Genomic DNA, 21,931 nt, shown 5'->3' on the forward strand with positions numbered 1-21,931 from the left:
TGCTCTCTGTACTTCTAATTAGTATATGGATATAAAGAAAACCTGATTCGGACAGTCATATTACCTTACAAGATAATTGTATTGCTGCTGAATAATAATAATAATAATAATAAACGTCTTTATTAGTTTGGACCAAAAGTAATGCACATCTTTATAAATTTTCTCAAACTCATCAGAAGAGGCTACAGTTGCTGCCAGCACTGTAGCGACAGAGCCTAGTGAGGAAAATGGAAATAAAAAAGCTTTAAAATATCAGAGTTTACACTTTGCTCAGTAGAGATTGACACAAGTTTAACATATCATTACACACAATTAAGTGAGAGTTTTCCAACAAGCAGAAAAAGAGGTTTAGTAGTTGAAGTCCCTAAAGCTATCTGCCCATCCTTGGCTTCCCATTTGATCTGATGAGTGGAGAATATAAGAAGCTGTAAATGAAGCACTAACAGCTGTTCCCAAGGTTAAGATCCCCCACTCCCCATGTAGTGATTTGATCTCAGTATGAAAATGTTACTCATTTGATCTACTGTTTCTCCCATTTATTGTTCAGTGCTTTGACCTCAGCTGGATTTAAAACATTTGGAAAGAAGCTGCCTACATATGGTGGATAATTTAATGTGGAACTGCTTATTGTAGTTGGCTTTTCAGAGAGGCAAATCCAGGACTTAAAGGGATGTGGAAATAGCAGAATAGAGCTTCCTTGCTGAGAAAATGCCATTGTTAAACATTTATCAATAGATTCTGTTGCACAAAACATTGATGACATTTCAAGCTGTCCTTAGATGGATTCTTGTCCTCCCGGAGTTACACAGCAAATGCACAGTGTGACAAGATGTGTTTCAGCTGTAAAAACGTTCATAATGCATAAATATCATTTTAATGTTTTTGCCCTGAAGTGCATCACAGAGCACAAAGGCCTGTACTTTGCAGAGTGGTAAATTTGTTTTGTAGATGCTGCATCTATTGAGGGATTTGAAATTGTGATACCACTTTTTTTTTTTTTTTCTTTCTTATGTACTATTCCATATGTGTAATTAAAAATAATTACTTATAATGAGTCCCTGACCTACTTCAACCCAATGGAAGCAAACTATTTATCAAATTCAAACCCTTTACATTATACATATTCCTTCTTTTTGCACCCTGTCGTATGAAGGCAGCACAGAGGTCACAAACTAAAATGGCCTTGCTGTAACACATCTTTAACCATATGTGTCTTTAACCAGATGTGCCTTTAGAAAAGGCATTTTCTGGCTGGTGGAGGTGGAATGAAATGCCGTGTAAGGTTAATATTTTGTCATCCCATAACTGATGCTATACAAATATGTGTTTTAGCTATAAGAAGCTACTTTTTAAAGGGTAATTCACTTTATGCAGAGTACCTTAGTTGCCAGTGGATTTGCCCTCCAAAGGTAATCTCAGAAAGAGGTTGCAAATACCTAATTTCTGTTTTTGTGGTTGGTGAAAAAAGACAATCAGTAATGAAGGAGGATGTGCATATTTGGCCTTATCTCTGTATTTCTATTGATTTAGTGATTACATCTGACTCCATTATGTTTCAAAAAACCAGGCCAACCTGTGGTGGTTGCGGAAATAATTTTGTTGACCACAATCTGCTCTGTTGCTTCGCACGTATGTCTTTTTCTGATGAAAACTTCAGTGTAGCTCATTGAAGGTGTATGCTTTTCAGGAATATGTCCTTAGAATGTAACTGATATCAAAAGAGGTAAAAGCAGTGGAAGAGTAATAGGAGGTGAAAAGAAAGAGTAAAATAATTTACCCATCCCAACTCAGAAACATTTAGGTGTGATGGATCACTTCCGTCTGTGTATCTGGAGAAAAGAATAGGAAGAGATGTATTAGATTTAATCATGAAGGCCATATTTCTGCACAGAAACATATAAATGTAGAGGAATTTTCAAAAGAGTTGACATTAACTTATCATTAGCTCCTTTTCAAGAGGTGTACGAGTTGCAAGCAGCCTTGGAAGAAACCATTATGATAGTGCCGATAGAATGACTTGGAGTAACTAAAATTGTTTAAAAAAGAAATAATCCTGCCTTCTAAGGGAAAACCACTAATGCCAGCTTTCAGATTATACTTCCATTCTTTCCCTTTCCAAAGCTTTTAATTTTTTTTCTCTCTCTCTTTTTTTTTTTTTCCCTCCCTCATTTCATCTGAATGCATTTTAAGTCATATCTGTCTAGGTAAAAAGTGTAACTGTTTTTAATGTATTTGCTCAAGCAGGTATTTTTTGGGAACATCTATGTCAGTTCCTGACCAGGATACCTTACTGGACACATGATGAATACTGTGGTTAGCAGATATCTCTCAGATGGTGTCAAAGTCCTAAACATTAAGAGAGAACACATACTCTGTCTTTCTGAATAAATAAAATTTACAAATGCACGTTTTTAAATCTAAATGAATATACATCTAATGCGAACGTAAATAGCAACAGAATGGTCTTTTTCATGGTAAAATCCATGGAAAAAGGCTGAATCGAAAACTTCATGTGCTGAACCTTCTTCTCAATGTGAGCTGTAGGGGGTTTGTAGTCAGTGGAGCTGGCAAGGCATCAACCTGCTCTGAGCCCTGAAAGGGTCATTTCACATCTCCAAAGGCATGAGTGAGTCTTAACATGTTATATATTTCCAGGATGTTCTCTAGTTTTTGTTTATTCTCAAAGCGAATGAAATAAGGTCTCTAGTACTGCATGGGTAACCTATTCACTATTTGCCATAGATGGACAGATGAAGGTGTTTCAGAAGGAAATTGATAGCTGTGCTAATCATCCCTTTTTTGTTGCTAAAATTAATGGGATAGTGAGATTCAGCAGAAGACCTGTAGCTGTTTACAGGAATGTGCTAAATTGCGTACGTAACAGTTAAGTTTATCTCCCAGGCTCCCTTTAGTGTCAGTGGAGGGAAATGGGCAGTTTCAGGGTGCATTTCATCTCCTACAGTTGGTAACAAAATGGAGCAGTTTATATCTTTTTTGGTATAGTTCAAGATATTATTAAACCTCATCAAACTCTTTTAAATCTTGTATGTCTAACCTCATTGAGTTTAGCAGCACTGTACTGCTGGCTGACACACATTTTCTGAAGTGCAAGCAGGCTAGGATGATGCTCCAGCTAATGGCAATTTACAGATGTGTCTAATAGCTGAAAGACAGTGACCTCAGCTCTCATTCAGCAACTGTTCAATATCTAAGCCCTGAGGATTCATTTCACTGCTGTGATTTTTTATTTTTTTTAATTTTTTTTACTCACAGGGAACTCTCTCTTGCTGTACATAAGAGGGAATAAAAATCTTGAAAAGACAGAGCTATTAATGATTAATGATAGGTACTTAAAATTCAAAAAATCATTAAGATGAAAACGTGTTTCCAAAGTCAAATTTTATTTCAAGCACACTTACTTCTCTGCAAGATTTATTAGTTGGTGGTAAAATGCCAGTTAATGCTGACCAGTAATGAACCTTAAGCTTACTGGCTTTGTTACTTTGTTTGTTAAGATTATTACTGTTTTTATTCTAATCTTCTAATTTTACGTGATCTTCTTCACATCTTCTAATTTATGCTAATAGTTCACAAAAAAAAAAAAACCAAACCAAACCAAACCAAAACAAGCTGCTCACTGGTGAGAGAAGAAAAAGGGAAATAAAAAAAGATTACTGATATGCTAAAGTTAGTAGTGATAGGACCGAGTGGCTAGTTAAACTGAAGATGTGAGTTGTTTAAGCCCATTAAGCTGCGTGACTGTATTGCATGGTTACTTCTGTGAGTGTAACTCATTATCAGTTATGTTCAAAATTACTGGTGATTTCTTTCTTGGGTCTTTTTTTTTTGTGTGAGTTTTGCTCATTTTGCTGTGTACTACTCTGCTCCCAAATCATGCATGCGTAAAGGAAGATGGCACTCGAAGTGACCAGTTGATACTATACATTGACAAATGCAGCAAGCAAATGGATTTGAGAGCTCAGTAAGGAAGATTCCACTGACCTTTTGTCCTTAGTTTGGACAAAATGTCATAGAAGAGAAGGCATATTGGCTGAGAGTGCATGCTGTATTCAAGATTCTTTACTGGAAGGGCAAATTGATCTCAGTTTTCTTTGCTGTTCTTAGTGCGTTGCCTGTGTGGTTTGGATCCCTGCACTGGACCCACTGAACACATCCGGAGTCATAATTGCTGAAGAATAGTACTTGGGGGTTGGGTTTTTATTTTTTTCTTTTTTTTTTTTTTCCCCAGTATATTGGAGACTGGAAGTGGTTCACCAATTGAGTGAAATAAATGACATACAACGTTAGCTGCTTTCGGCTCTTCTGAAATTGCTCACACCTGCTCCATCAGGAAGCAGCAGTCTGTTCTGAAGTAATGGTTGGTAGATATGTCATACAGCTATTCCCTCTTTGAAGTGCTGCCGCAATTACAGCTTTTGGACAGCTAGTTCTGACGTAACTGCTCTGTCTTCTTTGATCCTCTTGGAAGAGGAGATCTTTAGAGACTGATTTTAAATCAACTTGGAGATGTGCCCAAAAAGATCCAGGAAAAGAACAGAGTATGCTTGACTGACAATTTTGGCTTGAATCTGTGTTGCAGGCTTAGCCTTTCTACTCATTTATAAGCTGTTGTTTTATTTGTGTTTTTTTTTGTCCCCTCCTTTTTTTCTTCATTTTTTTTTTTCCCAAACATATAGAATCATTTTTTTTTTCCCAAACATATGGAATCATCTATTCACAGTCTGTGACTGTGGATAATAGACAAAATGAATTGCTGGTAGTTTCAGCTGCAGCCCAGGATGCACTAAGATTATGACCAGTCCTTACTAAAAAACTGGATATTATTTCAAATCCAGACGTTGTAGTTAAAGTGCCACACTATAAATGTTTATCTTCAAATAACATTAGAGTTTTTAATAGATCAGCTTAAAAATAAAAATAAGGCTTTTATGAATTTCTCTGCTTACCAGTTTCAAAGAGTTCAAGAACGTCACTCACTGGAAGTAGAGAGTTTATCAGATCATGGGTTAATAGAAGGGGAGTGGCCTAACCATAGGTTAGGAAGAATAGGAAAAAAATCATCAGTGAACATTCATACATAAATGCTTCCAGCCCTTCCCAGAGGATGTGACAGCTGTCGTGTGACAACTCATTCAAATGTAGTTATACAATCCTTTGCTTTTTTCCTTTTGTCCCCCAAAGAACTGAAGTTTTATTGACAGTGCTACATAACATATAAATACAATGCAAATGTTGAATAAATTGTATTTAATTTTGAAAATTTAGACTGATAAATTTAGAATGGGAAATATAGGAGCAAGAGACCTTACACAAGTCTCTTTCAAAAAGCAAATTTACATCTCAAGGGTCCAGTAGAACCTGAAGTATAAATGCAGAATGTATTTAGGGAGTTTTTAAAACACACATTACTGAATTGATAGAGCTTAACAGTTCCTTTGCTTAGGCAGCATTATGCTCTGTCTTGTAAAATGCACTTGGAGACATGTAAAATGGTTTGTTAAACATACAGACCATGACTAGGGTTGTTACATTCTAATGTATATATTTTTTGTTCATGGGTTATTGAACCACTAAATCCTAGTCCTTTTTCCTTGTGCCAAACAATGTCTGAGTGTTGTTTGGAGTGTCTTCAAGCAACTGTATTACTGTACGATAAAAATAAATAACCTGAATATTCCATTGCATAAGCCTTTTTTCTTGAGATTTAGGCGTGGCTTTCTGTTTAGGCAGTGTTTCCCCTCCTTTTATTTCATGCTGGCGATATTTTGGCAGGAGCTATAAAGCTGTGGTGGCTTAAGGTGCATCCAGTGATTTCAGGGGTGTTTGGTTTGGACCGTTATTTACCTTCCCTTCTCTTCCACTGTTATTAGAAATAACTCTAGGGAAGAAGCTGAGCTACAGGGAGCTGAAAAGTAGGAAAATTGCTTCTCTTCTCTGGCTTTTCCATGGCCTCAAATCAGCGAGACTCACCGAAAATAAAATATCTCTATTGATCTGAAGAATCTCATTGCGAAGTTGTACGTACAGCTCTCCTACCCATATCTAGGATTTGTTATTCATCTCATGCCTGAAGAGGAAGAAGAACTGAGAATGTTAATGGATATATAATGCTGTGGTCTGGCCTTTATGTTTTTTCAACAACAAAATATCTGTCTGGTGGTGCTGATAATATCTCTCGCTGGTGTTGATTTTATAGTTGTTATCAATGAAATAACTTTCCTCAAAGCAACAACCCCATAGTTTTTGTGAAATGACACACTGAGGTGCAAAATGACACACAAAAGTTGCCTTTACTTCTTTTCTACCTAGAAAAAGCTGACGATTTTAGACAGTAATAGAGCAGATTTTGAAAGGGAATGATATGTGCTCTAAATGCGCATAATTGTGTTGTTGGAGAACAGAATCTGTTCTCTGTAAAGAGATAAAGATGTTTCAAATATTTTCTGAAAGAAAGGGAATTTATACAAGACAACTTTTGTAAGGAGATTTTATCTTGTTTTTTCATGGTGGGTCTTTGTTATGTTAGGAATACTGATTTGTGTGAGATATAACCTTTAACTTGCTTTATCTCTGATCCTCCCTTTTTTCTGTTCTCTCTGATTGTCATTATTCCAGTAGTTCAGATTGTTTATTCTAAGGCTTCTCCATGAGTAGAAAATTTCTTAAATAAATGTATAGCCAAGATACGTAAGAATTGTTTTTTTTTCTGACTGAGAAAAGATTTTGCCACCCCTTAGGCTATAAACTGCTTTTTTTCAGGTTGTAGGAATCTGTGCTGCCTATAAAAGCAGGGTTAGTGACCAGAATGTTAATAGCATACATTTAAAAATAAATAAATAAATAAACGCTGTGTAGGATGCAAGTGTTCCACTGAAATAATCTCCCATAGCATCAAATGAAACAGTGACTTGTTATCAAGAACTTTAAATGTGGTTCTCAAAACAATCAGTTTAGAATTGATATCAGATTAGGAACTCTTGTTATTGCTTCATTGAAGGCTATTTTATATTTTGTAGAATGTACATTAAGCACCTATTATTAACAGAGGTTATAAAGAAGATAAGAGTGCTAATTTATTTTTAAAGTGTATTTCAATTATTTACTGGGTATATTGCCTATTTTTTTTGTTCGTTTGTTTCCAGAAAGACTACTGAAATGAAGGACTACAAACCTTCATTGGAACCTTTTTCCTTCTCTGAATTTATATTGTATTGAGACTATATACATATATATGGTTGTATATTTTTTATCAGATAGCTTTTGGTATTTGGTATCCAGAAAGAAAATGGAAAAACATGCATATAGGTATGTGTATAGACAAAACAAGAATAAGGAAATAATCTACATTTTACTCATTGAGTTGAAGTGTGTGTTTGTAACAATCAGACATTAATAATGTGACCTTCTTACCTTCTGTAGTACTACTAGGCATCCCTCCTTTAAAAAAATCTCTTCCTGTCATGGCCAGGATCACAAAAGAAGTTGTTACGCTTACACGTCAACAATCGTGACATCTAGAGCAAAGCAGAATGCATTATTTCTTACTAAGAGTGTTATTTAAGACTTGACTGACGTTTTACAAAATCTGAGCTGCTTTCTGATCAGTTGATTTAATTAAAACAAGATATTCAGTTCTGCAAAGTGCATGTGCATAATCTCTTTTAAGCCTTTTGAACACATACATACATAGAGGGAAAAGATACTATATAGTCATGCATTACTTGTCGTTTTATTTCCAGATACCTCAAATCAGCTATGCATCTACAGCTCCAGAACTGAGTGATAACACCAGGTATGACTTCTTCTCTCGAGTGGTCCCACCTGACTCCTACCAAGCGCAGGCCATGGTTGACATCGTGACAGCCCTTGGGTGGAACTATGTGTCAACACTGGCTTCCGAAGGAAACTACGGAGAGAGCGGCGTAGAGGCATTCACCCAGATCTCCAGGGAAATCGGTAAGTGTATGCTTGTCGGGTTTTGGATTTACAGCTGGCAGATCATCACTGAGCTCTGCTTGGTTCTGTGCAGGATGATCAGAACACCTGTAGGTGTGTGCTGCGGACTCAAGTGGAGGGGGTTACAGATGATTTTGCTATTTGTCAATCTGCCAAGATAACAGTTCTAGTACTAATTTAAGAACAGCTTGAGGGAGGCAAAAATGAGTGCCTCGTACCTCTTTTGGAAAAGAGAAGCTTCTTGATAGAGTTGGCAAGTATGGTAGGTCTCGCTATAGTCACGAGGTTTATTTATACTAACAAACTATTAACTGAGGCAGAAAGCAACCACCGAATGTATTAGAGCCAGATTAGAGGAAGTACAATTGAGTTAGCTTAGGAAAATCATATTCCAATGAGACCTCATTTTCCTTGTTCCATCATGGATACATCTCAAGTTTTTATTTTTGGTGAATTGGAGGAATAAGAAGAAGTCTGTGAAGTACAAACGTGCTCTTATTGTTTTTCCTTCAGGATGAAATGTGCTGTGTAAATACAGGCATTATTATGAGAATTATTTTTAAATTCTTTTGATCTTTTTTTTTTTTTTTTCCTCACTACTGTAGTTATTTCTGGCCTGTAAAATTGATTATTTCTCTGGAGCAGTAGGTTCTGGACACCAAGGAATAAAGATGACAAGTAGCAGATGGTTTGATAGAAGGATAAATTGGTCTTCCACTAGCTAAAATGTTAAATGGCAAAATAGTATCCTTTTTAAAAAAACACAGTAATTTGGAAGCAGCCTTCTTGTCCTTCATAGCCTGGGTTAATTTACTGAGTTTGATTTTCAGGGCATGTACTTATGAACTCTGTCTCTTTCTAGTCAGTTTGGGTGAGAAAATATTCCATCTCAATCATATGGATAACATCTCAATCATATGGAAAGCTGTATGTGCATTTCAGGTACTTACACTTGAACCATAAAATTTGCTGATTGACTGCAACTTGGCAGTAAGACGAAAATGCAGCAATTCATGCCACTTAGGGAAGTCATGTGTGTAACATACTGGATCAGTTAACCAATAAATATTCTGCTTCTACTTTCAAATCAGTACTGTTAGATCCTAGGTATCTTCATGGGTGAGCTAAACTACACTGCAGTGATTTGACTTGGGGGTTAGCAAAGGCATGGGGAATTTGTCCACACTTCACATCAGAAAGACAAGGTTCATCTGTTGTGTCAAATACTGCAGTGACTAGGTTGGTTCTTCTAGAAATACACAGAGTAGTTCATTGGCTGAAAAAGTCTAATATATAGAATATATATAGCTATGTAATAGCTTTTTAGCTGTAGAAGAAATACTTAGGGTCATGTTTTTTAATATAGTAGTGTTTTTAAACTGTTGCATACAGCATTCTCCCAAGTAAATTTGGGAACAGTGATCAGGTGAAAATATTATACACTGGATGCAGACCTACTTAGAAAACTGCTCAGAGAGTAATTATTAGTGGCTTCTGTTTTAAAGGAAGAATACATTGAGTGGTATTTGGCTTGGGTTTTTACTGGATCAGATACTAGCCTATATTTTCATGTTTAGTTCAGATGGACTTGGAATGAAGGATGTACTTGCAAAATCTGGAGATAACTTCAAGATGGGAAAGACTAGGAATGTGTTAGAAGAGAGAGTGAGAGTATGAAACTGTGGTCTTTAAAAATAGCATAGATTTAAAAGACAAATGCAAGTCACTGTGTTTCAGCAACAAGTGTCTGTACAATGAGGAAAGGCAAAAGACTGCTTAGACAATGCTATCTCAAAAATGATCTAAGTGTGATAGGAAATTATAGCCTGCCTATATTTCTCTTTTCATACTGAGACACGCAGACAAGAGTATCATCTTTAAAATAATTTGAGTAATCACCTAATTTGCCTGGCAATTATGAAACTTCATTTTGACACGATACAGGTTTTAACCCTCACTTCACAATGGGTGAGAGAATCCACAAGTGAGAACAAGACCTAGATCTTGAAAATGTGGTCACTACAGAACAGCTGAGTGACATGGTTTGTTAGTCTGAAGAAGAGCTGATTAGGTAGATGATGGAAAATGTTTTCAAACAGACAAATGGCTTTTACGAAAAGGTAGAGGAACACGCATTCAACCACAGCCAGTGTGTCTGAAGAGAAATAATGGAACTAATCTCCAGCATTAGAGATCAGTTTAGATTTAGTTCAGTTTAGATTTGAAGAAAGCCCCTTTTAATGGTTAAGATATTAAAGCATTAGACCAGATGGCTTGGGGTTGTTTTGGAGCCTCCATCACTGAGAATCTAGGAGAATGCATTAGACAAACACCTGCCCAAGGATTATATAAGTGTACTTAGCTTTTCCTTGAGGCTGGGAGGTGGATTGGATGATTTTTTAATGTTTCTTTCAGCCTAATTCTATTGTTCACTGTCCTCTGACTTTTCACCTAAACCACAGGACTGGAAACACTTTTAAAATGGAAAGTTCAAGTAGCATCTAATTACAAGGCCTGAGATTATACAGTGTAAGTAGGTAGGTTTATAAAAATCATCATGTGATACACAACTGGACAGAAAATGGGAAAACATACCAGCTCCATGTTAATAAAATGTTTGTTAAGAAACTAATAAGGACATTGCTCTCCTTGTGTTGTTGGCACACAAATGCGTAGAACAGCTTTATGAATTCTTTACATCCTTCTGAAGGCAAGTAACCAACAACTGGAAGAGAAATAAATACAAAGATAAGCAAATCAATAAATCAATAAATTTGAGGAAGGTGTTTGAAAGTAATTCACTTGTGAAAAAAGTTCAGTGCCTGTGAGGATGTGAGAGATAGCAGTTTTGAAATTATAGATGTGCAAACGTGCATATTCTTTTTTTCTTTTCTTTTTCCATTTTTTTTTCTCTCCAGGCTGTTAAGTAGAAATAATAGGTAAAAATATTTCCAGAATAGAAAATAATTTCACATACTTATTTCAAGCACTTGTTTGTCATGATCTTGAGTCTTTACATCTAACTTATAGTTTGATGGGTTTTCTGTTCAACTATTTCTTGATCAGTAGCAGAATCAAAATGGAACAGATTCCCAAATGAAATGTGGAGTACTGAAAAGGTCAAAGTGGTACCGCTGTGACATGTCTCAGAATATATTACATATCAAAATCTGCCCTCATTTTAATGACAAAAATCCTGTCTGGGACAAAGGATAGCTGGAAATTAAGTAATTTACATGGCAAAAATTGCAAGGAGGATAGAGAATGATGCCAACTTGCTCTTCCATGCATTATTGTTTGAAGACAATGATTATAGTATTTTTTACTCCCATTACAACGTTGATCAATTATATTACTATAATCATTTTGGGATCATAATCAAATCATTTTGGTACATTGACTAAAGGAGTGGATTGATATGGTAATGCTTTAGAGCTAAGCACCAAGTGGAGAGAAACTGGCTCACTGAAAAGAGGAAGGAATAGAAGCAAGGATGTCTTACCAAGTCCTCAATTAAACTATCAAGCTGAGTACTGTTCTATTTACTTTGCTGTTAATGACGTTTGACAAAATAGATGTTGAGAAGTTTCTAATCATACATTCTTTTAATAGTTCATTCTCCCTGCTGTTATGAACCAAATGAATCTACCTAGCATCAGAGATAAACTCATGGCCCTCTTTTATTCAGAAAAATCTGTTTGAGATCAGATTGCTTACTTGGCTAGTGCAGTGGTTGTACTGAAAAATGGAAGAAATCCTTGAACAGTATATGAAATACTACACGAGAGATTTTATCCCTATGAGTGGTCAATAAAAAACTGACACAAGTGCTGCTGTTCAGTTGTGGTGGAACACTTACAAAATCTTATTGGAAGAGTAGGTGAAGATGATGAAGCAAGAGAACTGTAACTGCTCGTTAAGAATAGATTACGAACTTTAGCATTGCTTGCCTGTTTTATCTTGTCTGTTTGTATTGCACCTCTTGCCAGAGGTGTACAAACTGTAGCAAAGAGAATTTTGGACCACATCGTAGTCTGAGGAAAAATGGCAGCTTTGTTGCAGCTTTGCCTCAGAAGGAAACTGTGTACTTCATATCAAAATACGCTCTTGCTTGCTTGCTTTTTAGAAACATAATTTTGTATTTTTACCTACCTTTTTTCCTGATATATTGCAGTTAATAGCATTTTTCTGAGGGGGACAACAGTTTATGGTCCCTGGTAATATTTTACCATTATAATCACACTGATAACTATATACTTAATTTAAAGAAATGCATTTACTAAATGAATGTGACAGGAGCTTTATTGAAATTGTTCCAGATTTCAGCATATCTAGCTGTGTTTTATTTACATGAAGAGCTGTCTGTGAAAATGTTTGTCTTCAGTGAGGTTCTTAGGTCACCTTGTCTCTGTTGTTTTGTGTGTGTCTACAGTTGCTCAGTATATCTCTACAAAAAAATTGTGATTACTTCAAACATTTAATATCTTTTTTACTTCTAAGGTTGCAGTGGATAAATTGAAAGTTTAGCAGCAAGTGAGGAGGGAGGGATGTACAAGAAAATAAACCTCTGAATTGTATAACCTTTCCTCTCCACTTAGATGATTCATTGATAAATTAGAAATAAGCAAGATTGATTGTTATTTAGATTAATTCATTTCAAGTATGTAGCAGTAATCTTTTTTATGCTTCTGGTATCAAGCTAAAGCTTTTTATATCTTATTAGGTAAGCTGATGAATAGACTCATTTTTCTGCCCTCCCTCTTTTCCCCTACACCCGAATGGTATTTAAGAGGGGAAATCTTGCAGCACAAAGACTGAAGAAGTACAATACATAAAATGTAACCTTTTTTCCCAGAGGTATTTCTGCTTCAAATGCTGAATTCACGCTTAGCTAATTTTCCCACCTAATAGCATTCCAATATGGTCTTACAAAGAGGAAACAGTTTAATTCAATTTAAAGTTTTCCTTTTATGTTTATGCAGCTGAACTCTATTGATAACATTTTATTTCAAGCTGCAAGTTGTAATTAATAATAACACTACATAATTGGGTACAGGATCTTCAAAGTAATGTTTGAAAAATTATGAAATCTGATGGTAGGTGTATTAATATTGTAGTAGCTGGAAAATAATTCCAGTATTTTTTAATGTTTGTACTAATTAGTACCTGATAAGGGGATTTGCAATGAAGCTCCAATTTGGTTTCTCTCAGAAATCTTAATCAATATGGTATTCTTCAGGTTCAATTTTATATCTGTCTGTTTGTCTATCTAAATAACTTTAAGGCAGTACTTCAGAGCAGTAAACATATAAACATACTGGCATTTTTCTGTTACGCTTTGACCCTCCTGTGGTTGTTAGAAGAGGGGCTTCTTTATTTTTAATAGCTCTTGAGGACTTCATACTTCAGTGAGTGAGTTGAGGTACTTTTTTAACATGTAGAAAGTTCACTAGATGCAGTGGGGAAAAAAATGCAGAAAGCTTCTGTAGATCTGAGGTTTTTTTTAACTTTTTTGCCCTGAAGAGTATGTGTTATCCAGTGTGCTGTGTTGAAGATGTTAGCCAAACCTTAACTGGCATGGCACCAATGCTCTCATAATCTTGGTAAGAGTTGTATTTCATTCAGATTCCTTATACTTGTGACAAATTCAAGAAATAATATCCCTCAAACAAATATTTTTTTAAGTAACTGGGACAAAAAGTATATTAAAACTTCTGGAAACCATTGCAAAGAAAGCTGGCGATGCTCTGAAGGTAATTTACAGACCGTAATTTGCTCAGAGGTTATCTAAGCAATGTGGTCATGTGTTCAAAAGCACCATTATGCTTTAAGACTTCAGAAGTGAATGATGTTGTTATGTGAGCTGGCAGAGGGGGTCCCAAGGAGATTTTATTCTGGAGCTGGAGATAGACACTGTCTCTGTCCTACAGGAGATAATGTTGTATGCTCTTCTTCTCCTATTAGTACAAATAATTTCTGTTCCACAGGAGACAATTTGCAATTTGATTCTGGAAAGCAGTCCTGTGCAAGAAGTGGAGACTTGCGTACTGTATTTGAAACTGAAAGAAGTCATTACATACCTCCCTGTACCTCATGGGGTTTAGCAAAGGATTCCATGCGTAGGAAGATCACCTCTGGGTGTGCCAACGAGGCTTGGAGTAGGAAGACCTCATGCTTCCTGCTTTCTTGTCCACTGATGTTTATTGTCTCAAGACAACTGGTGTGTGAACTGAGGTCAAGACTCAGTTCATTACCTCCTTTTATGTGACACAGTTGCCAAATAGCTGTGTTATTCAATCTCATCTGTGTCTGAAGCTGATTTCATTTTTCTTATAGCAGTCAGCCCTTGGAGAGCAGAGACAAATAAGCTCCTCAGAGCAAGGACACTATGTTTTCACAGTGATGCCTACTGTGGAATTCACTGTGAGTTTAGAAAACTCCACAAATTAAATGTTAAAAAACTCATTATAATATGGAGGAACTCTGCACCTTTATGTGTACATTACATTGAACTTTACTGCTGTAAGGACTAGGGAAGGCCTTGGTTTGTCTGACTTCTTTTTTCTCTTTTTACTTCACTTGAAAACCATACTCCATTTAAACATTAGATATTTGCATTGAATGTAAGCATAAATTCAAAGAACATTAAAAATATCCAGGAAGCCAGCTTGTATCTCGGAAGCACTTTCAGTGCAATGATTTATTTGTAAAACCATTTAACTTAATCATATTACTTAGTTCAAGATTTGTAAATGTAGAAATACAAATAAAAATATACGTTTGTCAGTGCTAATTTTAAGAAAGCAACCTAACTAGATTAAAAGCATGCTTTGTTGAAATGCAATTTGTGGTGATCAAAGTGAATATGAATTTGCATAGGTTTTTCAAATGTATTGGTCTTTGCAGCAGTGGTTGGGAATTACAGATTTCAGTGACCATAAACCAGTCAGTAGTTTAAAGGGGAAACAATTTCAAATAAGATGTAAGGTGTGCTTTCTAGTGTCTGATATGCATAAGCACTAAGAAATGCTAAGGGATATTTCTTTGGTGTTTAAATCAGTAGGAAAAATCTCTATAAAAGGAAGTTCACTACAACGTGTTGGGCCAAATAAAGAAATTTCTGCTTAAACGTTAGTATGCATTATACCTGAGATCAGATCTCTGTGATTATTAAAAGGGCACTTTCTGGACATGTGACCTGTTCTAAAACTTCTGAAATAAGAGGTAGGACAAATATATATACATACATATATGTATAAGTACATATCTTTATGATAAATGAAGTTTAGTTTCTCAAGTGTTACTCTTCTTTTATTAGTGCATATTACTGCAGCATCTGTAGCTTCTCTTATATTCTGCAACTCTCTTTTGCTAGAAAGAGTCCCAGAGAAAATAATTCACACATAATAAAAAAGCTTCAGTGAAAGCAAGTTCAGGAAACTTGTGATCTAAAATGTAGCTGTTTTAGTTTTTTATGACCAAATTTCACACAATCCCATTAACAGGAAGTAGATGTTAACAACATTAATCCCAGCAAACATTATTGTTTTAAGTGGAAGCAATTGTAAAGGAGATGCTACAAGGTGAAGCGTGAACAACATGCAGTGTGATTTGCAGTCTGAATAAGTGTGGGATTTTTTTTTTTTATATACACTGTGATTTTCATGTGGTGTAAGACAGAAGAGAACTGTGGGAAATACTTTACAGTTTATTTTCATGGTGGTTATGCTTAACCTGTAAAGGCAATTCTGTTCCAGATGCTTCACAGATTCTGCACTGAGTGAGATTAGTTGTTCTTCGTAAGGAACTAAGATCTACTTTGTCCTGTATATGTTACAAATTTATGCTACTGTCACTTCCACAGAGGTGGTGCGAATAATTGCATTGAGTCCAACTTGAATCAGAGTTGAAATGTGTAGGCACTGGCATGTTCTTGATGAAAGACTGTGTGAGCAAACTTTGCCAAGATAATGTTTAATAGATCTGCTTTCCCAGCATATAAAAATTTTGGTAAGGGACACCTTGATATAAGGCACCATCTGAGCATAGGTGGAAGGAAAAAGCAGGAGATACAAACTTGGACTGTATTATGTGTTCTCTTTTGTCAGCACATCAGAGGGCTCACAGTATTTGAACTGTAAGCATGGCTTGTGCTTCACTGGTTTTCAGTCAGTAGTCTCATTGATGTTAAGAAATCAAATTGGTAAAGAAAAGTTCTGCCAATTGAGTTTGCTTAGAAAACTGTATTTTCTGTTTGTCCTCTGCCCCGAGTTCCATTGTTTTCTAGTAGTTTTAAACATTTCACATTTTTGCAGGTTTGTTTTCTACATTTTAAAAGAGAAGAGTCTCTCTTAACTGTCATTTGTGAGAAATGCCTGTGATTGAGTATTGGCAAGATTTTCTTTGCATCAGCACTTTCAAGATCTATACCTGCGGTTTAAACAATGGAACACTGGAACTGTTGTGCTGAGTCTGACGCTGCAGTTCAATATCTTGTCTCCAGTGGTGGCCTCAATTATGTGGATGAGACTTCTCAGTCACTGGCAGAATTACCTATCCAAATAGTGTTCTGTAACCCAGGGTGTTTAGTAGCTGGTACATAGATTCCCCTAAATGTGGCAATTTATAATCATTTAAATCCATAAATTCCTCTTTTTAACTTTACTGGTCTTCTTGATTTGATATCAGGAGTGATAGGTAGGAGAATCCAATTAACCTCCTTAGTAACATACCTTTTTACTTTAAGTTGTAATATATGAAATAATTGCAGTATAATAGTTTTTACTGTCAGTTTCTGGATTTCTTATTTCGTTTGTATTTATGTTAAGCTTTGTAGCCATGGCTGAACACTCCAAGTGAAGACCTGCTTTTGATTTATGTAGTGTCATTGTAATCTCATTCTCAGCCCCATTCTTTATGTATCCTGACAAATTGTAAGCTTTTTCTGTAGACTGCTGGGTATCAAGCAAATTATTTCCAAAAGCTATGTGTTCTGATGCTCAAGGTTTATTAACAAATGGCTACAGCTGATTTAGAGCTCAGTGATGTGTATGAACAATACCAGGTATTCCTGCCAGTGTATACTCCCTTGCATTTGTCAATACTCAATAATTTTTCAGTGATATAGTTGTTTATCAAGCTTTGAAACTAATCTGTCTCCTCTCTCTGTTCTTTATTATTTCAAATAATTTCTTATCATCTTCAAATTTCCCCATCACTCTGCTTGGTATTCTTGCCCTCCCTTCCCTCCCCTGAAGAATGTTGTGTCATACAGCACAAGCCAGGGCAGGCAGCACCAGTGCTCACATTTTTTAGTCTTGTCCAGTAATGACGTTTGATTCTTTCTGTTCGTTGCTTTATAAAGTAGAGGAGTCTTCCTCCACCCCCTTCCTTCCTTTCACCACCATATTTTTGCCTGTTGATTTTAAGTTCCTGGAATATTTCTTTTGAGAGCTCTGCTATTAACTTTGAAATTCTATATGCAAGACTGATAACGTCTGTTTTGGTAATAACTACCATTGTATTTTAAATAAGTACTGACAATAACAGAATGCAGGGAGATGTGGACTTACACCTTTATCTGCTGTGCCTGTATGGCCCTCATAAATGCATTTATTCTTTGCAATAGTTTAAACGCATCATTTTCCTATTGCATAGGATCTTATTATCTGTTACTGAACACATAAGGCTAGTAGTTTGAACATCAAAGTTAGCAACTTTCAAAATGTGCTAAGTTAAATTTGTGTTATCATACTGCTATACCTGAAGCAACAGACTTAGTCACATAGAAAGTCTGTGTAACTGGATGGAAGTCTTTCAAGTTTTTAGCCCTAAACACAGCTTGGGATTTCTCTTTTTGAGAAATCCTGGCTACTGGTAATCTCACCATGAATTGATGCAAAATACTGCATTAAGCTTTTTCATGCAGTTTTTTTTCTGTGTTAATGTTCAAGTGAATGATGTTTTGCTCAGATTTCATTATAATTTTATTAAAAAAAGCCGGCTGTGAAATAGAAAGGTAGTATTTAATCTGATGTCTTTGCAACAGTATATTCTGATACTAAAAAGACAAAAAAAAAAAAGAACAAATAAAATGGAAGCTATTTGTTTTCAAAACATGCTTCGATTTAGGCTAAATAGTAATCTCTGTCAGAAAAGAAATCATAACGGTCATTGACCCCCACGAATCAGCTTTCCTTCCTTTCTTTGACTGTATGTCAAATTTCTGTTCTGAAAATAGTTAAAAAATCTTCATGTGCATGATAAGTATACTGTATTTCTGGGCGGTTCTACCAAGATCTAGGAAACTGTTAAAGCTGATGAATTGTGATTGTTTTCTTTCTTTCTTTCTTTCTTTCTTTCTTTCTTTCTTTCTTTCTTTTTTTAATCTCTGAAATCATTTTTATTTCCTATTTTCCCCCTTACTGTGTAGAAGTATCCATGGCCTCTATGAGAAACAGCATTTTGCACTTGTCACTGACTGTTGTACAAGGCACTTAAGCTTTGCTCATCTTCATGATGCAGAAGAGCTGAGTGAGTCAAATGTAAAATGATGACAATGTACTTCAAAGATTATAAGACAAAAATGTCTGATTGAAAAATTCAAATCAAACTTCTGTTTAATTATATTTCCTTTCTTTCTTATGTTGAAGAGTGGAGGACCATACTGTGCTCTGAGTCAAAGTAAGCAGATATTTGGTTAATCAACTTGTAGTGGTGTAACTTAGCAGTAGCTCTCTCTTGGATGCTTTCACGAGCCTGCACATGTTCAAAATAAGGTAACCCATTTAGTCAGCTACAAGTCATTCCTTCAATTCTGTTACCTAGTTAATTGCCCACAAAGCTCCAAAGAATTCTGTTCAAAGAATACAACATTTCAAAGAACTACTATTACTCATAACAGAAAAAAGCAAGCATATGTGTATGCTTCACTAATAGTTGGAAATGCGCCTACATCAAGTTTTTTTTCTTTTAGAAATGTGTGATTTTTATGCAAATTACAAGCAGTAATGCTATACTAAAGATTTGGATGGCAGTAATATGTGTATTGTGAAACTTTGCTGATTAGAAAAAAGTTATTTTTCTCACTTTGGTCAAAATGTATTCTCTCAAGGACTTTCTATGATGGAAAAAGTGTTTCTCCTCTACCTTTTAGCATTTATTCAGTATAGGATGATGAGTGAATTTTCATCACTTTTTAGAAGCAAATGAAATGGAGCTACTTGTTTCAAGTGCTGATATTCTAACAAATGCCAGTCTCTTTCTTTAACACTGTTAATTAAAGTAGGATATTTTGACTAGACAATTAATCAAGGGAATGAATTACAAAACAATACCCTTGAGTAGCAGAGGTGTCATGCAGATAAACCCTTGTGTGCTGCTGTGGCTGTATGCTTCTAGAAGAACTCTTCCACATACATACTAAGCATAATACTCAGACCTGCAGCATACCCTTCAGTGGCCTACGTAAGTCAGCTTCTCCTTGGGTCATTGCCAAAATGCTGTGATTGGTCATAGGAGGAGCAACAAAAATTCATAAACTTTGCAAACCAAAGAATGAGGCAGTTGTTCATTTCCAAATTGAGACCGGAGACCATTCAAGTGTATGCATATATGGACTCTGTTAATGTTTAAGAAGGGGTTGAACAAGAAAAACAAAAGTATCCCAAGACTCAATGATTGCTGCAAACATTTATACCAGTAACTTGCTGAATGTTATTAAACCCTGTGGACAGTGACCACACCTATTTTCAGCAAGTCAAGATTTGTTTTCTTTCAAGAATGGTAACAGAAAGTCCTAATAAATTTTCATGAGAAGTTACTTATTTTTGTAGTTAATCCCACCTTCCTCTTTGCTCTTTTATTTTAAGGTTTTTTTTTTAATTATTATTTCCCTTTAGCACTGTCTGCTCTTATAAAACAGCGTACATGTGCCAGGACATCAATGTTTGAGAGAACTGCAGATTATTAGGCTTCAACAGTGTTATCTGGGATGCAGAGAAACTCATCTGAAAGGCTCCAAATGTGACTGAATGATTTTGCACAGTCCCAGGAAATAAAAACCCTTTGTTTCTATCAAAGTTTGAGCTCAGGTTTGGCATGAGTCTCATTAAAGCCACTCCACGGAGAATGAGGGGCCATGTATCTCAGCAGAACCTGTGCATGTCTTTAGGGACATCATCCTTGCATAAAATGGCTTTTTAAGAACTTCCTGTGGACAACCAATGTAAAGCACAAATCCATAAGCCAGGGACACTGTTCACTAACGTGCTCAAATAGTAGCCAAAAGAGTGCAGAACTTTACTGTACACTATAGCAGGTATACTGTAATATATTTTGTTAGAATATTGGATTTGTTGTGAGATGCATCTCAACATTTTCTATGTCCAGTAAGTTAAGTGATGTGATTATAAGTATTTTATCCAACATGTTAATGCACTTAGTGAAGTGCAGATAATAGCACTGCTCAATTTATAAGAATTGTCAGACCTCAAAACTGCTTCCATTATATTGTAGCATTTTATTTATTAAATCCTTTCAGAACTTACTCAGGAAGTAGAAATATGTTTAATTTCAGTTAAATTATTTTAATTGGTTAATGGTTTATTTATTTATTTATTTCCAGAGTACCTTTTTATTTTTTTTTTCTCTTCCAAAATTTAATGTCCCTTTCATGGAATTGAGAAGATGAAGCCATCCTGGTGGATGCTCTTAATTACTGTAACTTTTATATAGGACAGAGTATATGGTATTTCTTGCAAGTAATCAGGACTCCCTCATCAGATGCATAGGCATTTACAAAAGAATATCTCTAGCTTCAGTCTGCTTATGAAAATAATGTCAGAAATGAATGAAACTGTCAAGTACAGAGGTTGGACCTAGATCAAGAGCAAGCTTTTCACAGAGATGTCACATGAGAATGCTGACATTTTTCTGCAACTGAATTAATGGAGGAGTTTATAGAAATTAGGTAATGATGGCTTGTATTTTTTATTGAGTTTTTTTTCTGTATTAAAGTGCACAGGATTTCAAGGAATCACAACCCAAGTGACAAGTTAAGCTGTTACTAAGTAGGACCCTAAAGAAGCTAGTAGATAGAATGCATTGAATGAGATTCTAATTATTTAGCAGGGTTAGCAAGATACCCAATCCTATCGGCAAGATATATTCTTTTGTTGTTAAGATATGTAAAAAAAATATGGATTTATTTTTTCATCCAGTCAAATGCAAAGATTTTTATTTTATTTTAAGTAACCCACTGAACAATATTGGCTACACAGAGGAAAGTTTTTGCAGGCCTAGTTTTAGACCACTGATTGATGTTTATGGGCATTTCATGACTAAATTGCTTCACTGTTTTGATATTTTAGTTAATCACATGTACATGAATTAATAGTTATATCTGCAGGGAGATGAAGTCACAGGACTTTGAAGATGATTTTCTTCGATGTGAACCATGGTAAGGTCTGAGCACAGTTTGGGAAAAGGATTTCAAGAAAAGGCAAGTGTTCAATTCAGATGTGGAATGACTTCGTACTTAGAGAGTAATGGAAATGGTCAGTTCTCTATAGTAATATCCTTGAAATGATACTGTTCATTAACTAAGGTCATTTTAACTGGAGTTCTCTTACCTTTCTTTGTCTTTCTGTGATAAATAATTACAAAAGAGACAGTTTTCTGAAAGAAGGGCATTTGGTTGTGTTCAGAAAATGTGTTAGTTGATAGAAAAGCATCAGTTCCCATATGTGTACTTGCCACAGGCATCACAAGCTTATGACAAATCCCTTTGGGCTACCTGCTCCTCAGGTGCCTCTCAGGAGAAGTGGTGAAAGGCATTCAAGGACTTCTGTAGTGGGTAGAGAACTGCATTCTGTTTTCTTCTTTTGCTCATTTTCTACTTCATTTATTATACAGACAGAAAAAATGTGCAGGCTGTGTCCAAATACCTTTTTCA

At 35.6% G+C, this 21,931-nt stretch overlaps 1 protein-coding gene across 2 annotated transcripts in view; it reads left to right on the forward strand.

The window, feature by feature from the left end:
- Positions 1-21,931, forward strand: part of GRM8 (glutamate metabotropic receptor 8) — a 319,381-nt gene that overhangs the window by 53,867 nt on the left and 243,583 nt on the right. For both annotated transcript variants that reach the window (XM_042815837.1, XM_042815838.1), the window contains exon 2: positions 7,761-7,977. In XM_042815837.1, coding sequence (XP_042671771.1) covers positions 7,761-7,977 — 217 coding nt within the window. The remainder of the gene's footprint in view (positions 1-7,760; positions 7,978-21,931) is intronic.

The sequence above is a fragment of the Centrocercus urophasianus genome, unplaced genomic scaffold, assembly GCF_019232065.1.
Source record: "Centrocercus urophasianus isolate 14NV4802_14NV808 unplaced genomic scaffold, USGS_Curo_1.0 seq_15, whole genome shotgun sequence".
In the NCBI taxonomy this organism is placed as follows: domain Eukaryota; kingdom Metazoa; phylum Chordata; class Aves; order Galliformes; family Phasianidae; genus Centrocercus; species Centrocercus urophasianus.